The sequence below is a fragment of the Sprattus sprattus genome (genome assembly GCF_963457725.1).
Source record: "Sprattus sprattus genome assembly, chromosome: 13".
Taxonomy (NCBI): Eukaryota; Metazoa; Chordata; class Actinopteri; order Clupeiformes; family Clupeidae; genus Sprattus; species Sprattus sprattus.
Window position 1 is genome coordinate 22,134,164 of NC_137911.1, and position 27,910 is coordinate 22,162,073.

General features: G+C 42.9%; 2 protein-coding genes across 2 annotated transcripts in view; one reads left to right on the top strand and one right to left on the bottom strand.

The window, feature by feature from the left end:
* Nucleotides 1-7,411, top strand: part of myo6b (myosin VIb) — a 37,871-nt gene extending 30,460 nt beyond the window's left edge. The window contains exons 32-36 of the mRNA XM_080849929.1: nt 1,213-1,251; nt 2,330-2,433; nt 3,038-3,169; nt 4,976-5,194; nt 5,481-7,411. Of these exons, the coding sequence (XP_080706055.1) occupies nt 1,213-1,251; nt 2,330-2,433; nt 3,038-3,169; nt 4,976-5,194; nt 5,481-5,680 (694 nt within the window). The 3' untranslated portion in view covers nt 5,681-7,411. The remainder of the gene's footprint in view (nt 1-1,212; nt 1,252-2,329; nt 2,434-3,037; nt 3,170-4,975; nt 5,195-5,480) is intronic.
* A 1,163-nt stretch (nt 7,412-8,574) lies between these two features.
* On the bottom strand, nt 8,575-24,869 carry impg1b (interphotoreceptor matrix proteoglycan 1b; the record flags this gene model as incomplete). The annotated part of the gene is made up of 15 exons (XM_080850224.1): nt 8,575-8,661; nt 9,605-9,688; nt 10,701-10,884; nt 11,019-11,204; nt 11,580-11,790; nt 12,244-12,463; nt 17,165-17,248; nt 17,617-18,389; nt 18,766-19,026; nt 19,129-19,307; nt 19,615-19,673; nt 20,310-20,462; nt 21,419-21,585; nt 22,298-22,519; nt 24,803-24,869. 15 exons carry the CDS (start codon nt 24,867-24,869, stop codon nt 8,575-8,577), a joined length of 2,937 nt encoding a protein of 978 aa, XP_080706350.1.
* Nucleotides 24,870-27,910: the final 3,041 nt, after the last annotated feature.

A 27,910-nucleotide genomic window follows, 5' to 3' on the forward strand; every position in this document is an offset into this window, starting at 1 on the left:
CAGCATAAAGGAAAAAGCAGACGGACAGAATCATTACCTTTTGTAGTGTTACATTTCACCACCTGTGGTGGACAGCTGCCTATTATGCCAATTATACCACAACTAACACATTTGTTTTCATGCTATCTTTAATCCTATAAGTGATCGTAGTGTACAGAATCCTTTAATCATGGAAAGGATATCTATTTTAAAAATGAATTGGTATAAACGCAGTCAGGTGTCTTTGCTGCTTCGTGTATGTCCTCCCTCAGTGACAAACCCCAGTGGTCTGGTGCCCCTACACATGCTTAGGATTAGTGTGGTGCTCATCAGGTCTGCAAATGTGCCCTCAGACAGGGCCTCAGGTGTCTCTGCTGACACTGATCTCTATGCGTAGGTGTGTGTGTGTGTGTGTAAGAGAGTTGTGTGCGTGTGTGTTTTCACTTGTGTGCGAGTGTGCGTGTGTCAGATCGGTCAGCTTATGGCACTGCGCTGTCGCCCCTGCTCAGGCCGAGGGGACTCTGCCATGACACCTGCCATGGTAGGTTAATCAGGCAGGTGGCTGTTTTAATGACTCTCGCTCAGGCACTCACTTAAGGAGCTTCCCCCATCACAGCTGTCAGAAGTGCAGTGGCACACTTGATGCCATTGTCACGACACACACACACCTACACACACACACACACACACAAACTCACATAATTATACTCATTGACACACACCTAGACACACACACACACCTACACACACGCACACACCTACACATACACATACACACACACACACACACACACACACACCTACACACACACACACAAACTCACATAATTACACTCTTTGACCCAAACACCAACACAGACACACACACACACACCTACACATACACGCACACATATTCACACACATACTCGCATATTTACACTCATTGACACATACACACACACAGAAACACAGACACACGGACACACAGACACAGACACAGACACAGACACACACACACACACACACACACACACACACACACACACACTGTTGAGGAGGGGGGTTAATAACCAGGCTGATAAAATGGAGAGCCGTGATGTCTGCTGTGGGAATGAGTGACAGGTGAAGAACAGGGACCCGATGACTCATCACCTTGGAAATCTGACCAGGGTTTTTTTTTACGCGCCATTACATTTGATCTGGTTGTTATGTCTTTTGTGAACACGTGCTGGGTCTGTTATGTTCCTCTAGGAGCGACTTGGCTGCCGAGATAGCTGAACTTCTGGCTAGGTGGGTAAACCGCCAAAAGACCTTTGAAAGTGAGGGGGGTAATCAACCCATCAAATCACCCAAATGGCCAAGATTCAAAGAGGATGAAATCATATCAAAGTTGCAAGAATCACATCAAAAACAGCAAATTATCTTCATTAAATTGAACCTTTTTGATTCTCCATGTTTGATCCGTTTAGATTAGAGAACATTAAACTTGGTCATAAGATTAATCAAAGACATCCTCCAAATGTCTCCTGACAATGGAGGAACCATGTTGTTTCATCACTTGGTTACTCAACCTTTCAAAACCCACTTTCTCATGTGATGTTATTGAGTGGCGGACTGCAGTATGTACCCACTATGCCTTTGGCCTTGAGTGGATATTATAGACCCTCTTCCCCCCTGGAGTGGTTGCTATTTACATTACTGCACCTCGGCTCATTGCCCCTCACCCATGGCCATCATCGGGGGCAACCGGCCAGCTAAAGGTCACTGGCACTGCGTGACTTCCCGCTGGTTGGTACCAAACAGGGCTCCCTGTGGATGACCAGAGTGTCCGCCCCCCCCCCCCCCCCATGCCAATTGGATTAGGGCAAACACTACTCCACAGTACTCCAAAGCTGCTGGGAGAACCTTAGGTGCCTTGTGTAAATCCCCTGGCTGGATGGACTTATTGGTCTCAAACCAGCAGGACGTGATCCTCAAACCGATGAGAGGATGTCTTAAGGGAGAGCAGTCAGGGAGTGGGTGTTGGGGGGGCGGAGAAGGATTGTCAGTTCAGAGGGCCAATTCATATTCTGATTTATGCTCCTACCTCCATTCCCCAGGAGCGCTACACTAACGAGCTAGCTCAGGCACTGGCTATAGTGACCTTGGATGCTCAGAGAATCTATTCAGAAGTGGAGAAGGGTCATATGTCAGGCCATGCTGTTAATGACACACCGTAGAATGTGCCAGTCATTTATAATCATTCAAGTGTCTCCTCGAAGGGATCTTGAAGGCACTACTGCCACTTCCATCACTTGGAGACTCACTGACTGTCTTGGAATGAATAATTAGTAGTCCTCTCTCATTCCACCTTTTTATTCCATCTCAGGGGAGTCCAAGTCCAAGCCAACAAGGTCGCAGCTGGTGTCAAGAAGTATGATCTCAGCAAGTGGAAGTACGCCGAATTGCGTGACGCCATCAACACCTCTTGCGGTAAGAGCGCTGGAACTGACTGCACTTAACCGATAAAGACTGCAGACCGGTCTGACAGAGCGCACGATACAGCACAGCTGTAACAGTACACGAACTTGAAAGACACAGTGCTAAAATGTACGGCTGGTGGGGTGATGGATGAGGTATGAGTTTAATAGAAGGCCAGTGCTCCTCACATATCATTAGTGTCACTGTCAGCATTAGCGTCGGAATACGGTACAACCGCTCGACCTTTTCCATGTGTTCCTCCTCCCTTAGTTATAGTGGGCTGCCGGGTGATTTGCAACTTATATCATGCTTTAAAATGGCCTGACCTTATATCTTGGATCTTAAAGATTGTCAGAGTTTATAATTATGCTATAAAGACTAGTAGAAGTTGAAATTTCACTGAACTAGCCTCGTTATTTTCCCTGGCCGAGACAGTTTTGTGATTGACCTTGAAGGATTGCTCTGACGATGCAGTCTTTGAACCATCTTAATAAAAATCAATGTATTTCTCTCTTGCACTGAAGTTTTTACTGCATTATATGTACTTTTGTGGAGTTCATGTGTTTGAATGGCTCCCTGGCCTAAGTATAAAACTATGGTGTTCCTTCACGTGTAGACATCGAGCTGCTTGCCGCCTGCAGAGAGGAGTTTCACCGCCGCCTGAAGGTGTACCACGCCTGGAAGTCAAAGAACAAGAAACGCGACACCGACACCGAACAGCGGGCCCCTAAGTCAGTCACCGACTACGGTAGGCAGAAGCACCAGAAGCAGAAGCGCACCACAGCTTAGTGGTGTGTGCTCCTCCGTCCTCATCCACACACAGACAATTACTCGCTCACCGCATGGCTTCCCTTTGGAATTGAACCCCATTTTGAACAATGAAATCTCCACGGGCCTCCAGCAAGCTTGCAGTAATCTGTTGGAGAATTTAAGGAGATAAAGATTTCAGTCGCTCTTAACTCTCCGTGCAGAAAAAGCTCAGGTGCTATTCTGGATGTTTGAGAAAGGAGATGTAAACACAGCCCCAGCGTTGTTCACCGATGTTGTCGACGCCCGCTGTTTGTTAATGATGAAGCTTCCTGTTTGTTGCGGGCACTGAGGCGAGCCTGGCACGGGCACTTGGCACCCTAATTGCTCTCTCTTCGCTCCCTGCCTCTGTGTGTGCACTGGTTTGTTTATTCCCTCTCTCTCTCTCTCTCTCTCTCTCTCTCTCTCTCTCTCTCTCTGTGCATCCAGGTTGTTTGATGCTGCACTCGGCCTACGCGCCTCAGGGGGTGCGTTTTGCTTTTTCCGATGCCTGCGAGCACTGCGGTGTCTGGGGGCCGGAGCTAGAGCCGCATTGTTTTAGCGGCTGGGTCCAAAGCCACTCCGTCCCTTTGATTTTGACGGAAAGTTTTATCTTTGTGTTTTTTCTTTTTTCTGCATCTCCATGGGAAGAACAAAGGGAGTTTTATCCCCACGCTGTTCTTTGTGGTAACACTCCGTGTCGCTTGCATATCCTTCCCTTTTGTTGAGCGTGCTTTGGTAGCACTCGGAATCCTACCGTGACTCCGCTGTTACTGTGTTAGTTTGTGTGCGTGAGACTCCTATACTGACTGACTATAATGAGGTCTCGCTTTGGCAAAGATAGTGGGACTCTTCAGTACTACTAGGCGACATCAAGCTGAAGTTGAGTCCCTGCCTAACCGACATACTTTTTTATACCCATGTGATTTGTTGATGACAACTCTCGTGTGTAATTATACCATAGACCTGATTTTATTTTAAAACTAAAATACTGCCACACTTGCTTAATGCTCCCAGTAGTGTTTTATTATGACAGTCTTGCCAGTCATATTCAGAGTCACGTCAACACAAGTATGTTACCCAGGAGATATAACCCAATTAGTGACAGACACCATAACAATATTAAAAGAAGTGTTGTTTTATAGCATCATTGTTGGTCTCCACTATACGCACTTTCATCTTAACACATGAGAAAGACACACTGTGACTAACAATAAACTCACTCCTAGAGTCAAATGGCAGATAACTTGACTGATCTGCAGAGCAAAGCATAGAGCAAAGTGACTACTTACACAGAATTCCTTGCAGAATTGCATATGTGAGCTATGTTTTGCAAAGGAAAAAGTGTCATCGTATGTCATAGGAGGATCCTGTTCGAACCTTATTTACCTAATTATCAGGGAGAAAGCCAAATTCACCTCACCTCGTCTGGTAGCTCTCTTCTCCGCTCTGCTCTGTTTTTCTGAGGCTGTATATTCTAATGAAGAGTACATTTGCTCTGCACGTACTCAGTTGCTGGACCCTCAAGGCAAAGCTCCGTGGCAGGTGGCAGTACCCAGATGTGTGGGGTTGCTGCCACAGTATACAATATAAGTCCTTTGTTGTGAGATCAGTGACAAGTCTTGCCATTCAATCTGGGTGGCCATTCAATCTGGGTGGCCATTTTGTAGATTTTCTCATTTTCAGAATGCTTTTGGCTTTACAAAATCAATTAAATAGCTAAGTGCAAATGTCAACACTCACACAACAACTCTTCCGGACTCCACAGCCCAGCAGAACCCGGCGCCACCCGTCCAGGCCCGGCCGCAGGAGACCGCCATGAACCGCCAGCAGCGTTACTTCCGCATCCCCTTCATCCGGCCGGCTGACCAGTACAAGGACCCGCAGAACAAGAAGAAGGGCTGGTGGTACGCCCACTTCGACGGGCCTTGGATTGCCCGACAGATGGAGCTCCACCCGGACAAGCAACCCATCCTGCTGGTGGCAGGTGCAGGAGCTCACACATTTACCCCAGTTTTAGCAACTTAAGCGTTAGCAACACTAGCACATGTCTTTGCCTTTGAGCTGTTACCTTAAAAACAAAGGTGATTTTTTTCATATATGAATATTAAAGGATGGCCTTCCATGTGTGAAACCTTCATGATATTTACATCCATGTCTTTTTCAGAAGGTTTCAAAGGTGATCTTATGTGTGAACAGTATGCCTTAGTATTGGCTATTGTGTATTGTGACTTGTTGACCCCGGTATGTATGTTTTGTTTTTCTTCTTTCAGGGAAGGATGATATGGAGATGTGTGAGCTCAGTCTGGAGGAGACGGGCCTGACCCGGAAGCGGGGTGCCGAGATCCTGCCCCGGCAGTTTGAGGAGATCTGGGAGCGCTGTGGCGGCATCCAGTACCTGCGCAGCGCCATCGAGAGCAAGCAGGCGCGGCCCACCTACGCCACAGCCATGCTTCAGAATCTCCTCAAGTGAGGAAGCCTCATGAATACTGCACACTCCTGTCTGGCTCCAGTTCTGGGCGCTTTGGCTAATCTTGTGCCGTAGAAAGCGCAAAGGGAACACATACACATACACACAAGGGTAGTTAGGCCTTTACTTCAACTCACTCTGGGCATCCAGCAGAAAACCCTAAACTACTCAGCTGTTTTTTTGTCATATTTAAAGAGTACTTTTCTTGATTTGTTATGGTCCTTTCTGTTTGTCTGTTTGTACGATTTTGCTGTGAGACTTTTAGATGACAATTTCTGATTTGTATTGTTTTTTTTCCCATGCAAATATGATTTATGCTTGAATTCATGATACAACAATTGGGGCCTTATTGTAATGGTGGTGTACCTGTTCCTTATGTTATTATGTGATGGAAAAGTTCCAGATCTTAACAATGTTAATGGTTGTTAATGTGTCAAGGTTAATTTTGTGGGACCAGCTGTTGAATGACTCTGTGCTTTTCATTGTGACTCGATCTATCAGTTTTAAGTCCTTCAAACACTCGTTCTTTCTTTCCTTTTGGTTGTTTGTCGAAAGTCAGTGCAATTCTTTTTTTTTTCAGGTAAAAAAAAACTGGAGCCAGAACTGCACCTATAGTTTACTTGAAAGATAATCGAAAGTTTACTTCACATGCACTATGCATCCATCCACAAACTCACTGAAGTCAGAGTGTGTTTCATGACCTTATATCACCACGATGATGTGCAGAGCAAAAAAAACCCTGTGTATCAGACTGGAATGCTTGATATACTGTAGCAATAGAACTGCCTTCACCGTCTTACAAACTTTCTATTGTTGGTGTTTTATCGGTCTAGCAGGTTCAGTAGACTGCAGGTATCCATAATTCACTTCCTTCGTTTTATTTTCCTCACGGTTTTTTACTTTGCAAATAAAAAACAACCCAATTGATGAAAGCCGGCATATTTCCTCGCAGTAAATGCGGGGGTGAGTCAGGCGCTCAAGTGAATGAATACCTGTGATGTCTGTGCTGTGCGCTAGGTCTCAGATTGCCTCTCTAGAGTTCTTATTTGTCGGTGCACAAAACGTCAAGCACCCTTGTTATGAGTGGGAAAGAATACTCCTTTCTGATGCAATTAGGCGCTTTGCAAATCAAGTTATTTTAAAACCCATATGAATATTTATATGATACGCTGACCATTTTGCCGAGAAGTCATAGGGTAGAATAGTAGATTAGGCATAAGTGCAGTTTTTAACACAATTGTAACCTTTTGACGAAGGCAGATTGCTTTTTGCTGTGCTATGAATGCTCTAGAGTAGGCAGAATATATTACATTATGAAAGGGTAATACAGTGGAAGGTTCCAAGCCATGATACTGAACTCTAATCATGTGCTCCAGCGTGGAAACAAATGAGCTCTGTGTCGTAAACAGTGATGGAAATCTGAAATTTATAACATCATTTGACTAACATGAGACTGGAAGATGGTTAGAGGTCATTTAATATACGGTGCAGAGTGGTTCTTCAGGTCTGTTTGTACTCCAGTGCTGTTTATTTATGATACTTGATCTCTCTTTTGTGTCACAAACACTATTTCATTATGTTAATGTGTTTGCTTCTGATAGCGACGCAGTGCAACGCAACCTTGCTGCTGTATCCAGGATTCTGAAGATGACTGATTGCGTGTCCTCACTCATCAGGATTTTCTATCCAAGTCACTCTTATGCTTGTGATAGGAAGTGTTCTTAACGGAGACGTAGAGGGTCATTGCATTTCAGAAGTGTCCATTTGTTGGCAGCACTGTGCTATCGTAATAAACATAATTTCTCCCAACTTCTTATTCTGCATTTCTTATTTTGTTCATCTTCTTGGCTGTGACCTTGTGGCATTGGTTAGCGAGCAGTGGACCTTAAAGAGCTGGGTTGACTGTTCTCGATAGTAGCTATATATTAGCCAGGCCATACCAGTCACTGTCAAGAGGTCAGACAGCTGTGACATAAACTGCTAGAGCTGAACAGGTGATTCCAATGGCTTTCATTCGGAGGCTACACAGAAACAATCATGATGTATACCTTCACGGTGCTGAAGGTCATTTTGGAAGTGAAATTAATGATCATTTGATGTCACTAAACAACAAAGAGAGAAAGAGCTAGTTCTCATGCCCTTCAGGAGAGCAATGTCATAAAAAATATCAGCCTCTGATGAAAAAAAGACATATTTTATTGTCACATGAAAAAAAGTATAAAATCATTAATACCATCCCGCCACATATTTCAAATGTGTTTGTGATATGATCACCACACATGATTGGGAGAAGCAAGAGAGAGTATCTATGACTAGTATCATGGCATTAAATAGTATGATATATGCATTTATATGGGTACTTTAATATAATATATATGTAATATGAAATAAATGTATATTTAATACATGGGCATTTATTAAGGAACATTTAAGACAGTATTTATGTAAATAGCAAGTAAGAAAAAACACAAGCAGCTTATTGTACATTCAGCTTATTTTTGGGACACTGAAGGTTAGATAGCTAGACATCTTCTTGTCTCCAGTCATGACACCAGCAAGTGTATCCGACGTGTATAAAACCTCATTGTGAGGGAAGAGAAACAACCTTTTTGACAAGGGTATTTTGACACAACATTCCTAGTCTTCAGTACCACATACAGTATGTGAGCGCAGTGAAACTATGTTTCAGACCAGTGTACAGTACATAATTAAGATTAGAACGGCATTGTCTTCTTAGTTCAAATACCGGGTTACTGATGTGAGATCTCCAGTCTCAGCCAGACCTGTCCCTTGACTTCTGTGTCCCCCTCAGCCAAAGAGGTCCAGCTGAGTCCAAACACAGTGAGGAGCAGCAGAGACCTTTGGTTTCTGTACTGCACTGTCAATCAGGTCCACCATCATAAAACAGTCACCTCAAAGCCCTCGCTGTCGGCTCCCCTAAGAAGGCGACAAGATGGCCGATACTCGTTGGGTAGCCTCCAAGTCTGTGCAGGGAGCAAGGCAGAGATGGAAACACAATTAGAACCTCATTGGTTTTTATGTGAAATAGAAAATGCAAATAGAGAGTTGTTGGGGTTTATGTAAGTACAGTCTTGAGCTCCTTTCTGTAAGTGTTATTTGCATTAAGTTGGTACAGGCATGCCAAATGGTCAGGCTGAGCCTATCACATATTATATCCTTAAATGTGTTGAGCATTCACTGAAAGGTTAATAAGAGAGAGAGAGAGGAGAGAGAAAATATCCATAGTAATTCTTAAGGTCAGAATGCCTGGTTATTTAGTCATAATCAGTATGGGGAATTACAGTTTTTGTAAGTGTTTTCATCAATACAGAATCTTCTATTAAAGTACTTTTTAACTGATTTAATTTGGAAATGCTTGATGATTTTCTGTAACTTTGTTAAAAATGTAAAATAGGCTCTTTATTAATGTAGCATAAAGGGCATAACTAGGTCAGATTTTACCCTTCTTACCTTAGCCCAGAGTCTTTCACATCTACAAAGAATCCTATATTTAATAATAGACATAACAGTCATTAACCAGCCAGATCTTCACTTTTGCAAAGTAAAGAACTGAAGTCCTGACGTACTGTATTTGGAAGCATTTAATATAGAATGTTTGTGGTTGTATCAAAAGTGAACTTGAAAAGCTGTTTTAAGCATTTCTAATGTCGCCTGTCCATCTTTGGGAATTTAACAACTGTGACATCTTAAGGGCATCATGATGGATGAAGGAAACGATAAAGAAAAAGAACACATCGTTCCAGTGCTATGTACGTGGTGTGCACATACAATTTCATGATTTACCTTGAACATACTCGTTCTTCTACTGACTGAATCAGTGGGTATCAGTATCACACTTTGAATTCTTTTTTTTTCTATCATGACAATATGCTGTCCCTTAAGATGTGCATGTGACCATGGCCTTACCTCATTATGTGGTATGCACTGATGGAAATCTACGATGTCTGAAACTAGCTTGTCTGATCTTGTGGTGTAGAGCTGTCTGGGGATCTGCAAAAGGAACGGAGATCAGCACACCCCCATTACATCGCAGACCTCAGTCTTTCAAGCAGCAAGCGGAGCGACTACCGCAGGTAGAAGGAACTGAAGGCAGAAGCAAGCTGATGCTGGATTTGCAGCTATTCTAACTGCAGGCAGAGGCATGTTTAGGTTTGGTGCAAAGAAGGATGGTGCCGATTGTTCAGGCTCACTACTACACACAGCAGCTACAGCTCTAGGTCAATCCATGCAGAGCCGTACGGATCTCATTCAAGTTTCCTTTGTTGGGAAGATATCTCTACGTCTGAAATCTCTTTAAAACCCTTTGGGCAGTACGATCACAAATATGTGATTAGAATGTTGCCAACTGAAGGTTCTATTTAAAAATATAATAATGAACTAAAACAACCGCTATGAATAGCAGTAAATGTAAATTCTATATCAATACAGTATAATTCTGGAAAAATTTGGGGGAAAAACGTCACTCCTCAAAGTGAAATGTCTGAACTCAAAGGCCTTGTTTAACGTGCAATTATATGAGCATGAGATGAACCTCTGCATCTCAATATTAGTGCAGAAGGATCACCAGAAAAACTCTCACCGAAGATTTATTTGATTTGATTGTCAATAACAATGATAAAAAGAAAATCCATAAATACTGTAAAAGGTACTGCTGCATGGATTATTTGTTTCTAGCACTCATCTATTTTGCACAGAAGACACAGAAAACTATTTCCTTGGAAGAGTTGATGTAAGCTGGTGTATACAAGGTATAAATGCTGTTGGAGAAGAATGTATTGGGTTTTTAGGTGTTATATCTTTTTGGTTCTTGGATTCAAAAGATCTGATTCTGTGTGAAGCTATTTAGTTAATTTTTTATGAATTAAAAAACACTGTGTGGCAGAAATTCATCATGGACCAAGAAGAATGTTAGTATGCTTGTTAGTGCAAACCTAGCCATGCAGCTAAAATGATTGTGGATGGTTAGAGCAAGAGGGTATAATATATAAGCTTTGCTCTTTACCTCAATGCTAACGTGTATGTTTTCAACTGAGTGAAAGGTTGCTTGTTCAGGGACTTGGGAAGAACCCGCTTCCGAACCCAAAGGGTAGCGTATTCTAGCCACTTGGGTAACAACACCATCATCACTCTGAAAAACTGGATTAACTCTCATTGAGTTCTCATATGGAGTTACATTTTGAGTATGCCTACAACATAAACAAGATGAGATTTTAAAACCACCCCACACTGAAAATGAAACAAAAACACAGCATAGTGTAGCAAACGCCTTCTCTACATAGGCATTCTCTAAACCAAAAGCAAAAGAAAGAGGCCTGCTTACACCAAAGTCACCGTCTTTCGGGTCCGTATACATTTCTTGTTTATGAGTACCAACAGGCCTATCACCGCACAAACCAACACGAGGCCGCCCACCAGGCAGGCTACCAGCAGGGGTGGGTCTATGGGTAGAGACACCACCTCTGAGCAGCGCTCTCCATGATAGTGCCAGAATTGACCTACAGGACATCTAGAATGGTCAAGAGAACACAGGGAGGGTTAGAGGACTACTGTGGAGGAGCCACATGCCCTCCTACAGTAGGTGTGCCTGGGTCTGAGTTACTGTTTGCCAAACACTATTGCCCATCACGGACTGAACTTCACTTAATTCACTTTAACTCATCCAGGCACCATTGTCTGCTCTTCAAATCATCAGTTTAGGAAAACAAAAACAACCAAGGGTACTAACACATTAACTTTAACACATTAACTTAACATTCAGACAATCAAAGAGGCACGGGGACATACAAACAAATACAAAGGAGGTAACTTATAGTAAAAAGAAATGTAACCAGAGGTACTGCCCAGCTGGTCACAGCTTGGGGCGGAGGAAACCTGAAGGTACCTGCAGGTGGCACCATGCCCGGGGATGATCTCGCACTGGCCGTCGTTCTGGCAGTAGTCGGGCTCCAGAGCGCATATGCTCTGGCAGGGCAGGCCGTCCACCATGCTGTAGCCCGGTTCGCACATGCACTCCGCCTCCCTGGACCACGCGTTCACCACACAGCGGGAGAACTCGTTGCAGGCCATAAACTTACACGGCTCGGCGTTATCGGCTGAATGGCAGGAGACAGTAGGAGGTTAGTGTCCATGACGCCTAGGTGCTCAGGGAGGGGGGAGGGTAGCACTCAAGGGCATTTTGATGGATGGGAGACACTGTTTTCAACTGGGTTTCATGAGATATGAAAAGCTGGGACTATGGATGAGGCACCAAGTCATGCTGCCTGAGAATATTACCGTTTTCAATATAATATTCCACTTTCAATACTTTCATTATTTCAGTGCCTCTCTGGATGTATTCAACCAAGAAAATATGAGATTTGAAGCATTACAATTATTTCAGATTACAGAATCTTTGAGGTGATGGGAAAACTACATTGTACCATGTAGCAGCTAATTATAGGCTAGGTGGTATTTAAGTTTTCTGGGATCCACGGCTTTGCTACACCACTTGAGCACTATACCTCACCCTACTTCGGGAAAAGGAGGTTAATAGCTATTCCCCCTACCAGCTTTGACATCCAAGGAGTCGCTGTCAATCTCCATGTCGAGCCGTTTGGACGCGGCATTGCAGAATTCTTCCAGCACGCAGGTCACTGACTCAGTGATGTTATAGGGTACAGGCTTCTCTAATTTCATCTTGCTATTCACCACCACGCTACCATTCCTGAAGTTGAGAATCTCAAGCTCTTTGAATCCTGTCATATTTGATTGCAGATATGGAAGAAGCTGTAGAAAAAAATAGGAATGGAAATCAGTTAGTACAGTCACATTGCATGTCAAAGTGTTGAATCATCCTCTCTCGCCCAGGCTTTCAGATCTTCAAAAGAACAATTTGTATCAAACTACTTAAGGTTCAAAGCAAAGCGTGTATTAGTTATCATGAAAGCAGATTAAAAACGATAGGCGGAGAGGATGATTTTGAAAGATGTTTCACTATTGAATCTTTTTCCATTCATAGGTTAGTACTAGTAGATGGTTAGTGGAAGTTAAAGACATAGAAACGCATAGAGGCTGGATAGGTGATTTCATTCGACACTAGGTGGCAGGAAGTGAACCATTTAATTGCATTGGTTGAATCTCAAACTCAGTTTTGAATCAGGTGTCCTCAAAATCATAGGTCTGACCTTGCCGAGACCTGGGAGCAATCCAATGTCTGAAAATGATGATCACCTTACCAACCTGGTGAAACACCAAACACTTAAATCAATCTGGAACCCAAGGCTGCAATGTTTGTGAGTGCCTCTTACATTTTCATTTAATATGTTGAGTCCCTGAATTCATGTAAAATATCAGTTGTTCAAAGCCCAAGGCCAAATGATTTAAAGACATTGATTTGTCATCCCTCTGCTTCACACCAACAAAAGTCTGACGTGCTGTGTGAAAATCTTTTTTTCAAGTACGATGACATTAAAAGGTCAATCAATCCTATTAAGTCGACATCTTAAATTAACGCAGGGTCTTGCGACGGGTTTACCAAAACAACATAAGAGTTTAACAGTTGCTGGGAGATGAAACAAAACGTGATCCTGCAAGCCAACAACTTCCCTTTTCTATCTTAAACAGGTATTATAACAAGTCCCCAGGCTTAAAACACAAAAAAAAACATTCTTAAATGTCAATAAAAATAACACCCCTTAATAAAATACAGTAGCCACAACACTTGCTTGACATTTTGTTTACATCAGAGGGGCGCTATGCTTTTAGCAAACCCTCTTCAGAGGATGGAGAAGAGGATTATCATGTCTTAGCGCAGAACGGCCATGTCTGTATACGAAGAGATAAGCGGCATTACCGGATGATCTGCCACTTTAACTGTACTTCTCACCTCTCGGCTGATCACCAGGACCCTATAGGTATAATACACCCCCACGAAGAACACTGTGACTCCCAGTTGGGGATAAGCCAGCAAACCAGTGACTGAAATAATTGGCTGGGCACACCTTGCACCATTGCATCCAGATTTAAAGTAAGTGCCACACATAACATCACTCCTAAGGCCACACAAGCACAACAAAGAGGAACCAAGACACGCCTCAGAAATGTTACAAGTCATCACATTATTTGCACTTCGCAACACAACAGTCACGGCCCATTGGCCATACCAGTCCTAAATTACACGTGTATCTACTGGCTCTGGATTGGAATCCCAGATGATACAGTCCCATCCTGCTTCTGTTTTTTAAGACGTTAAGAGGACAATATTACTTTGTGTCACCACCAAGCCATTTAAATCTCCATATCCAATTATATTGGTTGCAACACAAACCAGTAGAGACAGGGGTAAAGGAGGGGTATGTCAAGGCCCTAGGGTTTTGTTTAGTTTCTCTACTTTACTGTGCTGTATATACACAAAGTATGACTGGGTGACCCTATGATACCAATCACCAGAATTTGTTAGTTTGCTTGAAATATAATGGATGCAAAATTAAGCAATCTTGGTTGCTATCAAGTGTTGGTATCAAAATCTTTACTCCTTCAGTTTAATGTCCAAATGCTTATGCACAAAAACACCTGATGCAGTTTCAGTAGCCCATTCATTTGACACTGGATAAACTATGCTAATGGGTGTCTACTGAGGTACTGAGGTGTTAAACACTGAATACTTACCAATGGAGATGAACCTCTGGCATTTAGATTTAGTAGTTAATGTGTTCATGTATAAAGTTTCAGATAACATTGTATTTATTAAATTGTATCTCTAGTTTGCGCAACCATTAACAATTGGAAATGGAGAATCAATGTCACAAAAACACATTTCCTAAAAGTCATTGACCATATATCAGCCTGTATTTAGTGGGCTAGTTCCTTAGGACTTCTCTCTTCCAAACAACCTGTGAGTAACGGTATGACATGAATTTTTATGAATTATGTGGAAAAAAGTTTGCTACAAGTGTGCCAGTGTTATTAATGAGTTAAGATGCTTATGATCACACACAAACAATTATACTCATGCCAGTGTTAATATTAACAATATACCTTGTTTAAAATGTTAACACTATTATGTACTTCATGTTGATCTTTCCAAAGTCTCAGTTATACTTTCATAAATATATCTTTTAGGATTAATGACAGGGCATAGCAGGGATGTGGCACCATATGTTAATTCCCCATGCAGTTCTATAATGACAACAACTGCATTAGCATGTGGATATAGAGTCTGAATTCACATAATTGACACTATCATAACAATGCGTTGTTGTACACATATCTGACAAAACACAGGTCTGAACACCCAAGCATACACACACACACACACACACACACACACACACACACACACACACACAGGCACAGCCTCGTGCACGTGCACAACCACACTGGCTCTAAGCTGATTGGAATCAGCCATAGTGTTAATGTAAAACATGCGCGGTACTTGTTCAAACCAGCATTACCTAAAGCCTCTTAGTCAGTCACCCAGCAGCGAGGCATAGCATTGACATCGTCACCTGATTTAGACCACCCTTAGTCTTCCACAATAAGTTGGTTGAATAGAAACCGTATTCAGAAAAGCTTCACGGCACTGAACAACACATTGTGACTTTACATCTTAATCCTCTTATTATCTCAATCAAACTACTGATGCTATTTACCCTCTCCATCACACCAATTCAAGAGCTCTAATGCATAGAAGACTGCTCTGTGTTACACACACCAGAGAGCAGAAGTACCCAAAGCTTGCAGACGGGATTCAGTGAGTTATTCGTTCAGAATATCTGTGACGCACCATCTCCAGCCCTTCCAAACAGTCTGAGACTGAACTAATTCCACCATCGACTGTTGTGCAGGAAGTTTAGAGGTTTATTGAAATCCATAGAAAAACCATACAATGCAGACAAACACTTCACAAAGGAGACATTGATCCAGTTTCAGACTAACAACACATTGGAATGAGCCTATTAGTAGGTCTTGGCTTTGCTGCTTCCAATCTCCTCAGTCAAGACTAAAAGGTTCATATCAAAAGATTATGAGCTACTGTGCCATTCCTATGTTATCAGTCCCATGGTGGCCGACTGCAATCCTAACATACCAGGGATCCAAATGATAAATGGACTGCATTTATATAGCACTTTTCTACTCAGAGCACTCAAAGCGCTGCACATATTAATGCCTCAGACATCTACCCATTCACACATCAACAACAGAGGCTACTATCTAAAGTGCCAACCTGCACATTTGGGAGCAGAGGCATTGAGTGTCTTGCTCAAGGGCACTTTGACACTTGGTGGGAAGGCGTCAGGATCGAACTAGCAACCTTCCTCTAAATCCTAAACCACTACCGCAGAGATACTGTACACCGCTTGACCTTTTTCAAATTTTGTTATGTTGCAGCCTTGTGCTAAAAAAATGTCCCCTCATCAATCTACATTGAATACCCCAAAGTAAAAGCGGTGGTCACTCTGGCTTTCAGAAACATCCAGAAATTCAACCATCACTGGGTCACACTGGGTTTTATGCCAGTGTGGCCAGACGGAAGCTCTCCTCAGTGAAGGGCAAAGGAAAGCCCACTTGCAGTTAACAAAAACACACCTAAAGGACTCTTAGACTGATTCTCTGGTCTGTTGAAACCAATATTTTGAACTGTTTGGTCATATCTAAGCGACATGCCTGAAGGAAACCAGGCACCGCTCATCATTTGCCCAATACCACCCCCCACTGATGCATGGTAGTGGCAGCATCATGCAGAGTTTTTCAGTGGCAGAGACTAGGCTACGGGTCAGGGTTGAGGTAAAGCTGAATGGAGGAAAGCAGAGATATCCTTAATGAAAACCGGGTCTAGGGTGCTCAGGACCTGGGCCGAAGGTTCACAATGGGCCTAAGTACACAGCCAAGGCAACAGCTGAGTGGCCTAGTAACAACTCTGTGAATGTTCTTGAGTTGTGCAGACGGAAACCTGACTTGAACCAAATCAAACATCTTCTAGAAACATCCAGAAAGTCAACCATAACTGCAAAACTCCACTGGGTCACACTGGGTTTTATGGCCAATTGGCAAGACATCTCCAGAATCTAAAATCCTTCGTCACCTTGTCATTATGGGGTATTGAGTGTAGATTGATGAATTAAATTAATTGCAATGATTTTAGCATAACGCTGCAACACAACAAAATGTGAAAATGTGAGGGGGTTGCACTTTACACTGTAACAAGAGCAAGCAAAAACAACACATTTTGAGCACATGATTAAGGCACAATAGACATCCCAATAAAGATAACAATGAGCCACTGAAATTGTGGTGTAGATATGAATGAATTGGGTGTTAAGAAATATCAGCGTAGGGAGGGACTGCTGGTTAGTAATAGATAGACATGGACAACATTTGGCATGATGGTTAATTATTTCCACTACTGAAGAAACTGTTAATTAATTAGTTGCCTCTAGATTAACTGATTTTAGAGAGATTGGAAAATTCTTTCCAGTTTGGAGATACCGGTATGGAGGCTAATGTCCTTCCAGTTTCCGATTTAGTGGAAGCTTCAGGATTTGGAGTCTCCTCAGGGTCGGGGAACTGTCTCTAGTTAAACACAATTTAACCAGCAGTTTCACAGGTTATGTTGTTTGAGTCTATATTTACTTAAGCAAATTATCCAGTTTATACATAAGACCTTTGCACCTTACAGGTAATTTATTTTATCTGAGGATACAAAAATAAAAACTTTAGACATAAGCACCATTGATTTAAGAACCACAGAATTTCATCCTCACAGGAGAGATATCAAAGGTCCCTTTAAAAAAATAAAGCGTAACGCTCATGACAAACATGTCCAAAGACTTGTTGCTCCTTTGGCTTGTCTCCTTCACATGAGCCTGAAGCTAAGCGTACAAAAGGGAGAAAAAGGCATGCACACAAATGATAGGAAGCACATAAATATGTTTACCTACCAGCTCAAGGAATATGTTCTCCAGGGATTTGTACTCTGAGGAGTTCTTGTTGAACAGGTCATCAGAAAAAATCATGTTAGTGACTCTTAAGCTAAAGAACACCACCATATCATTGGCCTGGTTGGATGCTACCATGGATGGCGTGGTCAGGATTCTGAGTCTTGGAGGCCCAGTTGCGTCACCAGCCTCATTCGTCTGTTGGGCATCCCCACTGCCAAAGTGCATAGTCTCAACCTGTTCCACATCCTCCTGCATGGCCTGCTCATGGCCTGGGACTTCCTGGCCCTCCTCCTCTGGTAGTGATTCAGGAATGGCTGAGGGTCCACTGTCAGCGGTTGAGCCGGGCTCAGAAGGGACCTCTATGGGTTCTTCGGGTTCTAAGACAGTAGGTTCAGGGGGAGTTTCTACAGGTCCAACTGGTTGGATCGTTGTTTCAACCGAAGGGAGGTCCATGGGCAGGTCGGGCTCGGGTGTGGTAGGGACTGAGGGAGCTTCTACAGGTTCTACAGACTCAAGAATAGTTGGTACTGAAGGGGCATCTACTGGTTGTACTGATTCAGTTACGGCAGGTATCTCTATGGTTTCTATGGATTCAGATGGGATCACTACCGCAGGGATGTCTGTGGTTTTATGAGCTTCAGTAGTTTCCTCTTTGGGTATGATGGCTTCCTCACTTGTGGTTGATGGAGGCGGGACGGTTGCTGGTTCAAGGACTATTTCAAACTCCATAGGTGCTGTGACCATTAAGGTCTCTTCAGGTGTTGTATCAGATCCTTGGGAAACAAATGAATGCATCAGACACTGCTAACAATGCACGGCCCAGAATAAAAAGACTCAGATGCATTTTCAGAGAAGGGAATTATTCACCTGTCATGCATAGAATAGAGTTAACATATACATTTATATAATGAGATAATAAATAAATAATAGTTTAATTTTCATCATGCCCTGTATATCCACATGTTGATCCAAATGTTAACAGCTTAGTTAGTGTCACCTGGGTTGACCGTATGTCACTTTGGATAAAAGTGTCTGCTGAATACCTTACCTTTACATAGTAGGTAAAATGAACATGTTTTTCTTTGTTTCAATCAACATCCCAGTTTTCGTTCATCTCAGTAGCAGCATGTATTTAAAAGAGAATTCTACCTTCTGTTTCAGCTATGGGTGTCATCGCAGGAGGTTCCTCAGCCCCCTCCTCTGTGGCTTCCACCAGAGGTGTCTCCTCTACCTCCTCTATCGACTCATCTGGGACCGCATTAGAAACTGTCTCACGGGTATCTTCCTCAATGGGCTCAACCGCATCCTCAGACAGAGATTCTGTTACATACATGCTTATGTCTTCAGGCTCAACTCCATCACCGCCAGGGGCAGCCACCTGCTCTTCCCCTCTCTGAGTGGGCATGGTGTCTGGAAACAGATATAGAGCGTGTGTTCAGCTAGCTAATTTGACATGTATCGCTAGGCCTGCTCCTGTATTGCAAAAACAGAAAAGAAAAAAAAAAGCCTTACCTGAGCCAAAACTGAGTGAATGGATGTCCACTGGAAGTGACGTGTCTGCACTCAGGGCTTGGGCAACGAGTTCCCTCAAGTCAATTTCGGTGGGGGGCTCAGCCTCCTCTGTGCCTGCCTCAGTGGGATGGCCATTAGACTCAAAGACCACAGCATAATGCACCGAGACATCCTTAGGCCTGGCAAACAAAAGCAGAGCAACAGGGGAGAAGGGAGCTCAATTAGCGTCTACTAGGATCGACAACATGAAAGAACATGTCCTCATTAACCTCGTACTATGTGGCCATGATGTATGACAAAATGTGTCAGTCCGAATAATTCTAAATTGAGGAGAACCGCTTTGAATACAATTGGTGTGCATCCATTCTTAAACCACTTTCACTACCAATCTGTTCGTTTAAAAAGAAAGCTATCCGTGTGAAAAGACAATTTGCTGGCTCAATGGAGGGTAATATCAGAGGAACTTCCACAGGTTGAACAACCCACCGAAATCCCAACATCCGAATCTCTTTATATCCAGGAAGTTTGTCCAAGATGTGTACCATCTATGGAAGAAGAAACAAAACAAAACATAGCTTATGGGACATATGTAATTAATTAAAAGTCTTGCTTGATTAAAATGCCTGACTTACAAATCCTTTTGGTTACTGTTGCAAAAGTGCTTTCATTTAACAATGGCATTCTGGGTTGAAACAAAGGCTTTCTTTTTTTCTCTGGTCTTTGCATGCTCATGACCTTTCTACAAAACAATGCCTCCAACACAATATTGAATCAATCAGAAATATCTTCTTATCATGCATAGCCATAGTCCCATTGTACAAATTGGCAGCAGGCTTTTGTCGGCTTGATCATATTTCGACCCTTTACAAAAGGCTTAATTAAAACCCCAAGTTCAGCAATGCCATGCATGTGCAGTCAAAGCTCTTATAACAAGAGCCTTAATAGCAATTGCTGGGAAAGATTTAATAAACTACAAAGATCTTGCCAACAGCGCAAGGCATGCAAAATTAATTGTGATAGTTGGACGATATTTCGATTACCATAAAACACAAAGATGACAAAGAATGAGAGCCCACAGGTGTATAGTTCTGTCCTTAAAAGTGCACTAAAAATAAAGGCTACTTAGGTGGTAGAAAAATGTATAAATGTAAACTCTAACCCGACATATTGTATGAACTCACCTGCTCATAGAGAGTCTGTGTTATGTCGTGGTACTGGGGGGTGTCAGGATCAGCCAGAAGCTCACTATAGCCTGGTTCCACTATGGTCAAGCTGAACTCCACTATTATCTCCTCGTCCAGTTCCTCGGGAATGAAGTTCGGAGCTTCTGTGTTCTGAGAGACAGAGTGACGGCAAAGACAGATCACAGATTAGCTGAAATGTGACACAGGCTTTTGGCCTTGCCCACACTCATGGCATGGCCAGCCTGTAGGTCACTGACTGGTGAGCTTTACACAACCTCAGCTGCCCCAGTAAATACATTAGACGGCGATCGGCCAACTGGCTGCAACCGAAACTGTGATGGGAGAGGTGATCAGCATTAAGGAAGGAGCTATAGGCAGGAGCGTAGGTGCAATTTCTGGAAAGTTCTCCATTTAAATTATCTTTTTTTTTTCCATCCCATGTTAACTTGATGTATTCTGTCATACACTCCAAATGGGTAAGAGGTTGAATCACATTAAAAAAACATCAAAAGTTCACTATTATACCCTGCAGTATGAGCATTTGGTAAAACTAAAAGATAAAACTCAGAATATCACCCTGACCTCTTCAGATTCAATTATCAGGAGCTCGGCGGGAGTCTTTGAACCTGTGAGGGATTAATGAAACACACATCAGTGATGTTAAAGCCTAAGGTAAGGGAGAGTTTTTTCTTTCATTAAAAACAGCTGCCTACAAAAAAAATGCTGATGACTCACACTTCTCACCACCGGGATTCTGTGTTGCCAAAGCAAAACCACTGGTTTGAAGAAAAAGAAAATTGCAACATTATGTAAATTGCATACATTGGACTTTAAAATGTACGAAACACTATTATGAACTTAGTGTAAACATTTCACTAACATGCGCATAGACCTTATTGTACTGAAACACCTTTTCAGTAACAATAACTTAAGGATATCAGTGGAAAAGACAATTTGTTGTAATAAATGTGTTGCTTTCTTTACCTTCCCAGTTGGAGCACTGTAGGATTCACTCTCTGTGGGGAATATAACAACATTGTTAGGTGAAATCAATTACCCTGCCACAGTGACACTCTGTTTCTCACTGTCCCAGCCAAGGCCCTCACCTTTGCAACCATGTCAAGATGCTCCTGGGTGCTGCTGAAGTTTTTGGCCAGGCCATCTACACAGAGCGAGTCCCGTTGACAGGCCTCCACCCACTGATGGTACTCTATGGTGTCTGGCACTCGGTCCAGAAAGATCTGGAACGCCTCCCACACTGCCTCCTGACAAACTGTGCAGTGAGTCACATCTCTCATCAGTTTTGTGGTTGTTATTGGTCCTCCAATTATAAATGCATCATTGGATCTTTCTCAAAATATGCACTGCTAGTGCTAACTGTTTCTACTCTGGTAGATAATGGCATCAGCAATAATTTCAAAAATATTTTTTAGATTACTGTTTTTATTTCTGTCTCTGTCTCTCTCATGCACACACACACACACACACACACACACACACACACACACACACACACACACACACACACACACACACACACACACACACACACACACACACACACACACACACACACACACACACACACACACACACACACACACACACACACACCATTCACACTCTTGTACTCATTTTCTTTGTCATTAGTTCTGTTCACGACAGCAGAGCTCTGAGACTTTTATTTTTTTAGAAAACTATGATTCTAAGTTCTAAACTGAATTCTAAGATCAAAATAGACCACATTGCGTTTCATCTAAGCCTCCCAACTTATAAAGTCCAGAACCAAGGCAACATCAATGCAGAGACATATTTATCAATACAGCTAAAATTAGAGACAGGGATTTTCAGTCTGATCTCGATCTTTTTTTATTATCTTCACTCGGTTCCCAGCCTTGCTTCAGCCTGAGCCTGCCCCGGATTGTGTGCGTCTATGAACCCTTGATAACGATTATGATTCATGGTTCCCAGTTGGACCGCTTTACCTCTGAACTTGTAGTAGGCCCGGTGGCTGGCCATGACCTCTGCCATGGTCTCCTGGGGACACACTTTCACCCCTGTGCTGAAAACAGTGGACCTCTTCATCCGTAGCTTGCTCAGGTCATGTCCTGCCTTGTCGCCCAGGGTCTGTTTGACTGGCCGTAATGTGGCCAGGAAGTGTCTGTATTTCACGTTCCTGATTACAGACAAACCTTGACTGTTGGTGTCTTAAAAAGAAACAGGAGAGGTTGGGAATGAGCTGCTGTTCTTGTCAACTCTTTTTCAGTGTTGATTTCTATTGAGACTGCTTGCGTAAGAGGATTCCCAAAGGGATACAACAAACAGTTGGGAATCTTTTTTGGAGATAGTAGTATATGTTTGTATATGTACAATGTTCATTTAATAGGATTAAAGTCTCAAGCTCTCAGGATCTGTTGTAATACCACCATGGCAGATGTTAAGTAGCCTACACTTAGCTGAACCGAACAGCCATAGGTCTATTTAACCAGGGTGTCAAAACAGTCAAAGCCTTTTTAAAGTATTCATGGTTGTACCCTTTTTTTGTGAATGAGCTCTGTTAAGAGATTATTATCACCTAGTTATATTACTACGGTTGCCTTCTCATATGACATGTATTACAGCGACATATGCCCTGTTCGTGCACTAAAACTGATTATTGTTGGATGAATGATTCACACATAATTATCTCCCTGATACCTAATCAAATACACTTTAGGTAGACTTTTCTCACCCTGGCAAATTTGGTGCACCCTAGTCATCCACTCAGGTTTCATCCAGGTATGATAGACATCACGATCATATAAGTGATTCTTAAATAAGAACAGTCACTGGTTTGTTCTTGTGTGCATAACATAACTGTAATTCCCCTTGTACAAATTGTTAGTTTTTGCTATTGAACCATTGCGCCATTATATCATGACCTACACTGGAACTTTGTTCCACTGTAATCTAATCACTCAGGCTTCATGTTTTTCTTGTTTACTTCTAGAATGAAAACAGTTCCTTACCACATCCCACTACATCACTGCAAGGTAGTGCCATGTAGTTATGCAATGTCATTAGCCCAGAAAGCATATAGGCCCTCCTTTCATAGGGGGCCATTTTCTCAAAATCGCTGCATTGTGTGACCAGGTGGCAAACTTCAGAGGCTGTTCTTAAGACCTTAAGCTTTAAGGGCTCAGAGAACGACACACTTCTGCTCCTGCACTCCCTCCCTGTGGATTAAGATCCCAGGTTTGACAGCAAGAGGTGGAAACGACATCAACACCATAGCTTCTGGCTCAGGTTTGTGCGGGAATTATTTCTTTTTACTTTACATCCTGCCTTGTCCACGAGGTCTCTTATTGATTGAGCCGAACTGTGCCATGCACATAACAACGGGCAACGCCGACCATTCAAACAAATTACCCATAATGGGAGCAAGCTATGGAGCAGATTGTGGTGGATCACTCTCAAAAAAGTTTTAACATTCCCACATCATTTGGGTCAAAGAGCACAGCCTCGTAGTTGTTGTCGGCACAACAGGCCCGCAAACACAACACAAGCTGCCATGGTAATTGCTGATAAGATTTTTGCAGCCTATTAAAGCCAAGCTCTGCAAAGGAGAGCAATCTTCTTTTTGACATTCTCATTTAATTGACAAATGGAAACAGGTCGGCATGAGGAAGACGAGGCTAAATGGGCCCTTATTGTGGACAAGCACAGTGAAAGGCTCACAGAGAAGCTACAAGCCAGAAAAGATTAGCGTCCCGCCAACAGAATGCCTTTGTTTTCCCACCCGCTAATGACTGAATCGGGCAAACACAGTGGGCATACACATTTTTTTTTTCCTGAGAAATCACTGAAAAATGCTCTTTGATGATGAAAGTTTTGGTTAGCATCAGTGAGTTGGGAATTAAGTTATTAGGGAACTAATTAAAATGTGTACAGTATCGACTGATCGGCAAATACAATGGAAATGTTTCCCTTTTAGATTTAAAATAAATGTTTCAGACACAAAAGAACGACAAACTACACAGTAGGGTGCAGTGCAATGGGCATAATTAGAGCACATTCATTAACTAATAGCGCAATATATTAATGAAATGACAAAATAGTTTCTAACAAACTTCAGAGTGTCTACCAGCGTCTATCTCATGGCCTGTATAGCCACTTTAGGAAATGGACATCACCTGGTACAAAATGGAAACTTGCCTAGTACACTAAGCCAAGGGAGGTGACACCATGATGTATTCTGTGTTGCACAACAACTACTGACAACACTATTTTAGTCCTCATCCTGTGGTTTGTGTGTATCAACTGCCCATGAGAATGCCCTCTGCCTCTATTCAGAGTCACTGCTGAACAACCACAGATATCCACAGAGCTATATGCCTCTCGTGGGTACACAACAAAGGCACCTGTACCCTCATTTAAATTCCATGACAGCATACAAACAACCACCAGCCACTACCAGATGCCACTGCAGGCTCCCTGGAGTGAAGTCTTACCTTTGATTGTGGTGACTTGGAGGGTGAACAGGAACAGAGAGATAAACAGTCCTGTTTTCAATGGCATGGTGGACCTTTTCAGGACGCACAATTGGTCATTTGGGAAAGGGTGAGGCAGAAGCACAATCGGTCCTTTTTTTTTATCTTGGATCCATAGGTGAAAAGCAAACTCTCCGATGCCTGTATATCCAAGTTGCCATTTAAAAACGGGTTAGTGTGGTTCTCTCTCCTGCAGGAGGCTCAGGGACCGGGTCCTGAGTGGGCGGCTGTGGGCTTCTGGGTAACTTTTGATCTCTGGTGACGTCCAGAGACGGTAACGTCCTGCAGACCCTGGGCTTGAGTTGTAACTCGCAAGGTTAAACGGCGCTGCTCCCGAGTGTGACAGTAGTGACGAGGTTAAAAAAGCAGGCTCCCTTTAGGTACTAATCTGTTTACCTCGCGCTCACACCTAATCCCTTCCAGGCCCACGTGGTGGACTATCTTCATCCTGTTAGGTGCCTTCTGGAACAACATCTGTTAGCGAGGTAACCGTGACAGGGCCACCCCCCCAAGGATTCCCACTTCACAAGCAGCCCAGCGTGTGCACCCCTAGACCTGGCCACCTCAGCTTGTGCTGTGCTCTCTCCCTAGACTGTGCCAGGCTCTTCTGACTGCCAAACAGGGGGAACCATGCGACTCCCCCAGCTTAGACAATGTGCTTTATTCCTTCCCACCAGAGTGTGGCAGCTGATCTGGCCTCTCCTCCTGTGTGTGTTTGTTTGTTTGTTTGTGGGTGGGTGTATGTGTGTGTATGTGTGTGTGTGTGTGTGTGTGTGTGTGTGCGTGCGTGCATGCGTACGTGCGTGTGTGCGTGCATGCGTGTGTGCGTGCGTGTGTGTGTGAGTGAATGTGTTGAATGTGGTCCTGTGGTCTCCACTCCCTTAGTGAGGATTACTAGCTCACTGTTCTTTGTTAATGTTTTGATGCCAAAAATATGCCTCCTCAGAACAAATCCATTCACTAAGCTCAGGACAGAAGACCTTTCAACTTTCACTGACAGCAATGGTGCATGTGTGGCTTCCACCCACACACGTCTTTTTCAAGCTGTGTCACAACAATTCAGAGACTGACAAATCAAATGTGGTGAAACGACTTTCAAGAAGTGAATGGAAGAACTACCCTCTAAATATAATAAGGAAACTCTTCCAACATTCAAAAGTTGCAAGTCATCCTCAAATCAAAAGAAATGCATTAAATTCAAAGCAGAGCTTGTTTAGTAAAACCCTTTCCTCTGCAACATTGCTTGATGCTTTGATATTTACCTCTGATTGTCCTCATACCACCTTATTCTTTTATTAAATGTCCCAATGGTTGATGTGCCCCTACTCATAATCAAGGTGTTTTTTGCAGTGGTTTAAAGAAAAGAAAATAATAATAGCTTTCTTATGCATCTGACTCTCCCAGTGCCTGAGCTGAACCTTGAGGGAGTGTGCTCTATTGAATGGGTGTAACCGAGCATGAATGGTGGACAATGATCAAATCGGATGCAAGCGGTTGTTTGCCACAACCCTCCTGCCACTGCGAGATTGCACAAATTCATCAGGCCATACGAGGCCCTGATTTAACTTGCATAAACTTTTTTGAGGCAATGCCAGGAAACAACTGGAGCACAAACACGCAGCATCTTCACCTGAAATGTCGAGTGCACTCTAGGAACATTCCAAGTATTCTACTGATATTGTTTTGGAACTGATTGCATAGTTAATGTCTGGATGACTCTGAAATACTTTAGAGGGTTAGAGCAAAGCATGCTGTGTCATGTAAGATGCTGCAGCTGGACCGTCTTTCAAATGATGATGAATTCATTATTTTTCTACTTACAGGGGTCACTTTGAATTATGCATAGGAGAGTGAACCTGACCGTCTGCCAAAAAATATATAATCTCCAGAATGTCCTTACTGTCAAACCGAGGTGGAATGGATTGAGATAGACTTTGCGTCTTGTCCACGCCCTTTCAGAGACTACAGCTTTATTGTTAATGACACAGAGCAACCTTCAAATCTCTGTGTTCTGAAAAGAGATCAGAATGAATCAGATGTCTTATGCACAGTATGATTCCATATTTAAAACACCGCTTTAATCTCTAATACACAACACAGTTGTCATATATTGAATGTGCAATTACAAGTAGATTGTAGCAAAAGTCTGTATTTCTTTGTGTTATACAGTCTATAATTGCAGCCTTTTATACATTATCAATGTAACTGATATTCTTATGAAAGCTTGTGTCAAACAGAAATGATCAATAACTTCTACATGTTCTACATATCTATGAATGTATGTGTTACATAATGTCTTACAGGGACCTGATTAATTATTAATTAATTATGATATGTCTTTAAGTGTGCAGTAAGACCAGAGGGGATGATGATGAGGATGATGATGGTGATGATGAGGAAGATGATGGTAATATGGTTTGTCTGCACCTACACAACAGAACATCTTCTCCATGGCATCCATCAATTAACGGCAGGCACCCCAGCTCCCTCAGAGGATGCGTCAGACAGGACAGGCTCTCAGATCTAATATTAGAGATTGATGGTTTGGGTCCCTTTGAACTCTCCATGCTAAGCAAATCTTTTCAGCGCTAGTGATTACAACCCTCCTTGGTCTACTTGATGATCAACGAAAGTGACAGATATGCCTACACCATGGGTATGCAGATGCGTGTTTGTGTGTGTGTGTGTGTGTGTGTGTGTGTGTGTGTGTGTGTGTGTGTGTGTGTGTGTGTGTGTGTGTGTGTGTGTGTGTGTGTGTGTGTGTGTGTGTGTGTGTGTGTGTGTGTGTGTGTGTGTGTGTGTGTGTGTGTGTGTGCATGTGCGTGTGTGTGTGTATGAGCTTGGGCTGTCCATCGGATGTTGAAGATGTTGTCCAAGTTCCTCTTCATTGTCCTCCACTGTCCTCTCTCCTTTGGTGGACTCACTGATGGGATACAAGGTCAGACCTTGAACAGCGGATGTGGGGGTAGTGGAGGCATGGAAGATGTCAGGGAAGGGGTTGGAGGAATCAAGCATTCGGAGTCGCCGAGCTGTTCTTCTCCTCATGTAGGCAGCTCCTGTTCAAAGTGA